This window comes from Antrostomus carolinensis, unplaced genomic scaffold (assembly GCF_000700745.2).
Source record: "Antrostomus carolinensis isolate BGI_N321 unplaced genomic scaffold, ASM70074v2 scaffold38943, whole genome shotgun sequence".
Classification (NCBI taxonomy): Eukaryota; Metazoa; Chordata; class Aves; order Caprimulgiformes; family Caprimulgidae; genus Antrostomus; species Antrostomus carolinensis.
The window spans coordinates 1-1,966 of NW_010307940.1; the positions used below are offsets into that span (position 1 = coordinate 1).

General features: G+C 34.3%; 1 protein-coding gene across 1 annotated transcript in view; it reads right to left on the bottom strand.

The window, feature by feature from the left end:
- Positions 1 to 547: 547 nt before the first annotated feature.
- Positions 548 to 1,966, bottom strand: part of LOC104523141 (protein sel-1 homolog 3-like) — a gene marked incomplete at its 3' end in the record, with an annotated part of 11,033 nt that continues 9,614 nt past the window's right edge. Inside the window, exons 6-7 of the mRNA XM_010165624.1 lie at positions 1,327 to 1,459; positions 548 to 680 (exon numbers count right to left, since the gene is read on the bottom strand). Of these exons, the coding sequence (XP_010163926.1) occupies positions 548 to 680; positions 1,327 to 1,459 (266 nt within the window). The remainder of the gene's footprint in view (positions 681 to 1,326; positions 1,460 to 1,966) is intronic.

Consider the following 1,966-nt stretch of genomic DNA (forward strand, 5'->3'; position numbering starts at 1 on the left):
TGATCTTTAAGGTCCCTTCCAACCCTGACCTCTCTATGATCCTAACATACTCTAGTTTTCAGCACATATTTAAGCTATGTTACTCTTCTTTCACTAAAGTGGTTGCTTTGGTATAAACCTGTCAATTACTGTGCATTAGGCAACTGTGGCAGAGACATTCCAGCAAAAACCACCCATTTTTGGGAAAAGGCTTAAAATACATGTGCCATTAGGGTCATTTGGGAATGAAACAGTAGAAAGGCAATTGAATAGCTTACACGTAAGCTTGAAAGTGTTTCTTTGTCCCTTTATGCTCCAGTCTTATTAGAGAAGAAATATCAAGAACATGATTTAAGTTTGTATTCCACGGCACAAAAGTCTTTGCAGGGACAAAACTACAGTTATAGCTACCAGTAACAAGGCTAAAATCTTCAAATTGCCTTTTTTCTTGTCATGGCTGAATTTAAGTTTACTTTTTATGATAGTTATCCAGATTCTGGTAAAAGAAAAGAAAACAGGTCTCCAAAGATGACAGTTTAAAATTGATATCTCATAGATCAACACTTACAATTTCTTTGTGCTTTTTCACCTTGCCTTACAATGTATCTGTACTCATTAACTATTTCTTGAATGTCCATACATCTCTCGTAGTAGAGTTCAATTTGTTCCACTGTTTCTTTATCATGAAGAGGGTTAGAAATCTATAAAAAGGCAAATGATGGATAAATGGCATCTACAGTACCTGTTTTTGTCTGCACTTGGCTAGAAAGAAGTGTTGTAGGCAAATAACAAAAGAAACCAATTGTTTACTACAATCAGCTTATCTGGCACACCATGTTAATGTGCCAGGCACATTATGGTGATGTTGGCCACAACAGGCTATGACTTTAAACAGTCAGCTTAATCCAAGGATGAACTTCCAAAATTGACCAAGCCTATTTGACTTTTACACCAATTTCCACAAAACCATAAATTAATCAAGTGTGTTCAATACTGTACCATCAAAAACTCTGGGAAACAAAGCAATACTGAAAATAAGTCTGTCCTTAAATTTAGGAACATTGTTTTACATACTAACTTCTAGAAGTCATCTTTTAGCATTGTAACTAACATTCCTGGATTTCAACAGAAAATCACTTCTAGAAGTCATCTTTTAGCATTTGAAATGGTAACTAACATTCCTGGATTTCAACAGAAAATTATCATATTTTGGTTATATATTCCCAAGAACTATTATGCTTCATAGCAACTTTATCACTTGGTAAGAGCTTCAGTTAAAAAAAAAAAACAAAACAGCCATATCTGGCTGCTAATATTTAAACATCCCCAAAAGCTGCTTTTGTTTACCTGTTCTGTTTCCAACACATTGAGACGATAGTATTTCACGGGTCCAAAGAATGCTTCAATACCATTTACGTATCCACTGCCTCCAAGAACAAAGTATCCAGCAGTGTCATCGTAATAGAAATCTTCCCTGAAACTTGAGAGTATGAAAGAGAAGTAAGCTGGCTATCAAGAAGTACTATGAAAGAAAAAAAGAAATTTGTATCTCAGAATTCCCATAACTAACAGCCTTCAACTCACTGCCAATATCTTTTAATTTTGTCATCTGTTTGCTCTCAAAATCTACTCTTGAAATTTAGCGTGATAAATTCTGGAGTAAATTTAACAAACTCCTTTGTCTACAAACTTATAAAACCAGCAGGGTGTTTTATCTTCTGGTGTTTTATGGATCATTACACAACTTCAAAGATTTCAGTTCCAGCTCTCCTTTGCACTTTTCTAAAACTTGCATATAAAAATTTAAGTTATCTGCCTCCCAGAGCTACTACCTACACATTTACAATTTCTAGTTTGTAAACTATAGCAGAGAAGGAAAAACATTGAAGTCTGCCATGCAATTTATTGTTACATAGTTTCCATATTAAAAGTTGGGGTTTTTTTTAAACTATTTGCACAAGAAATAGTCAATCTTAAATTACAGGGA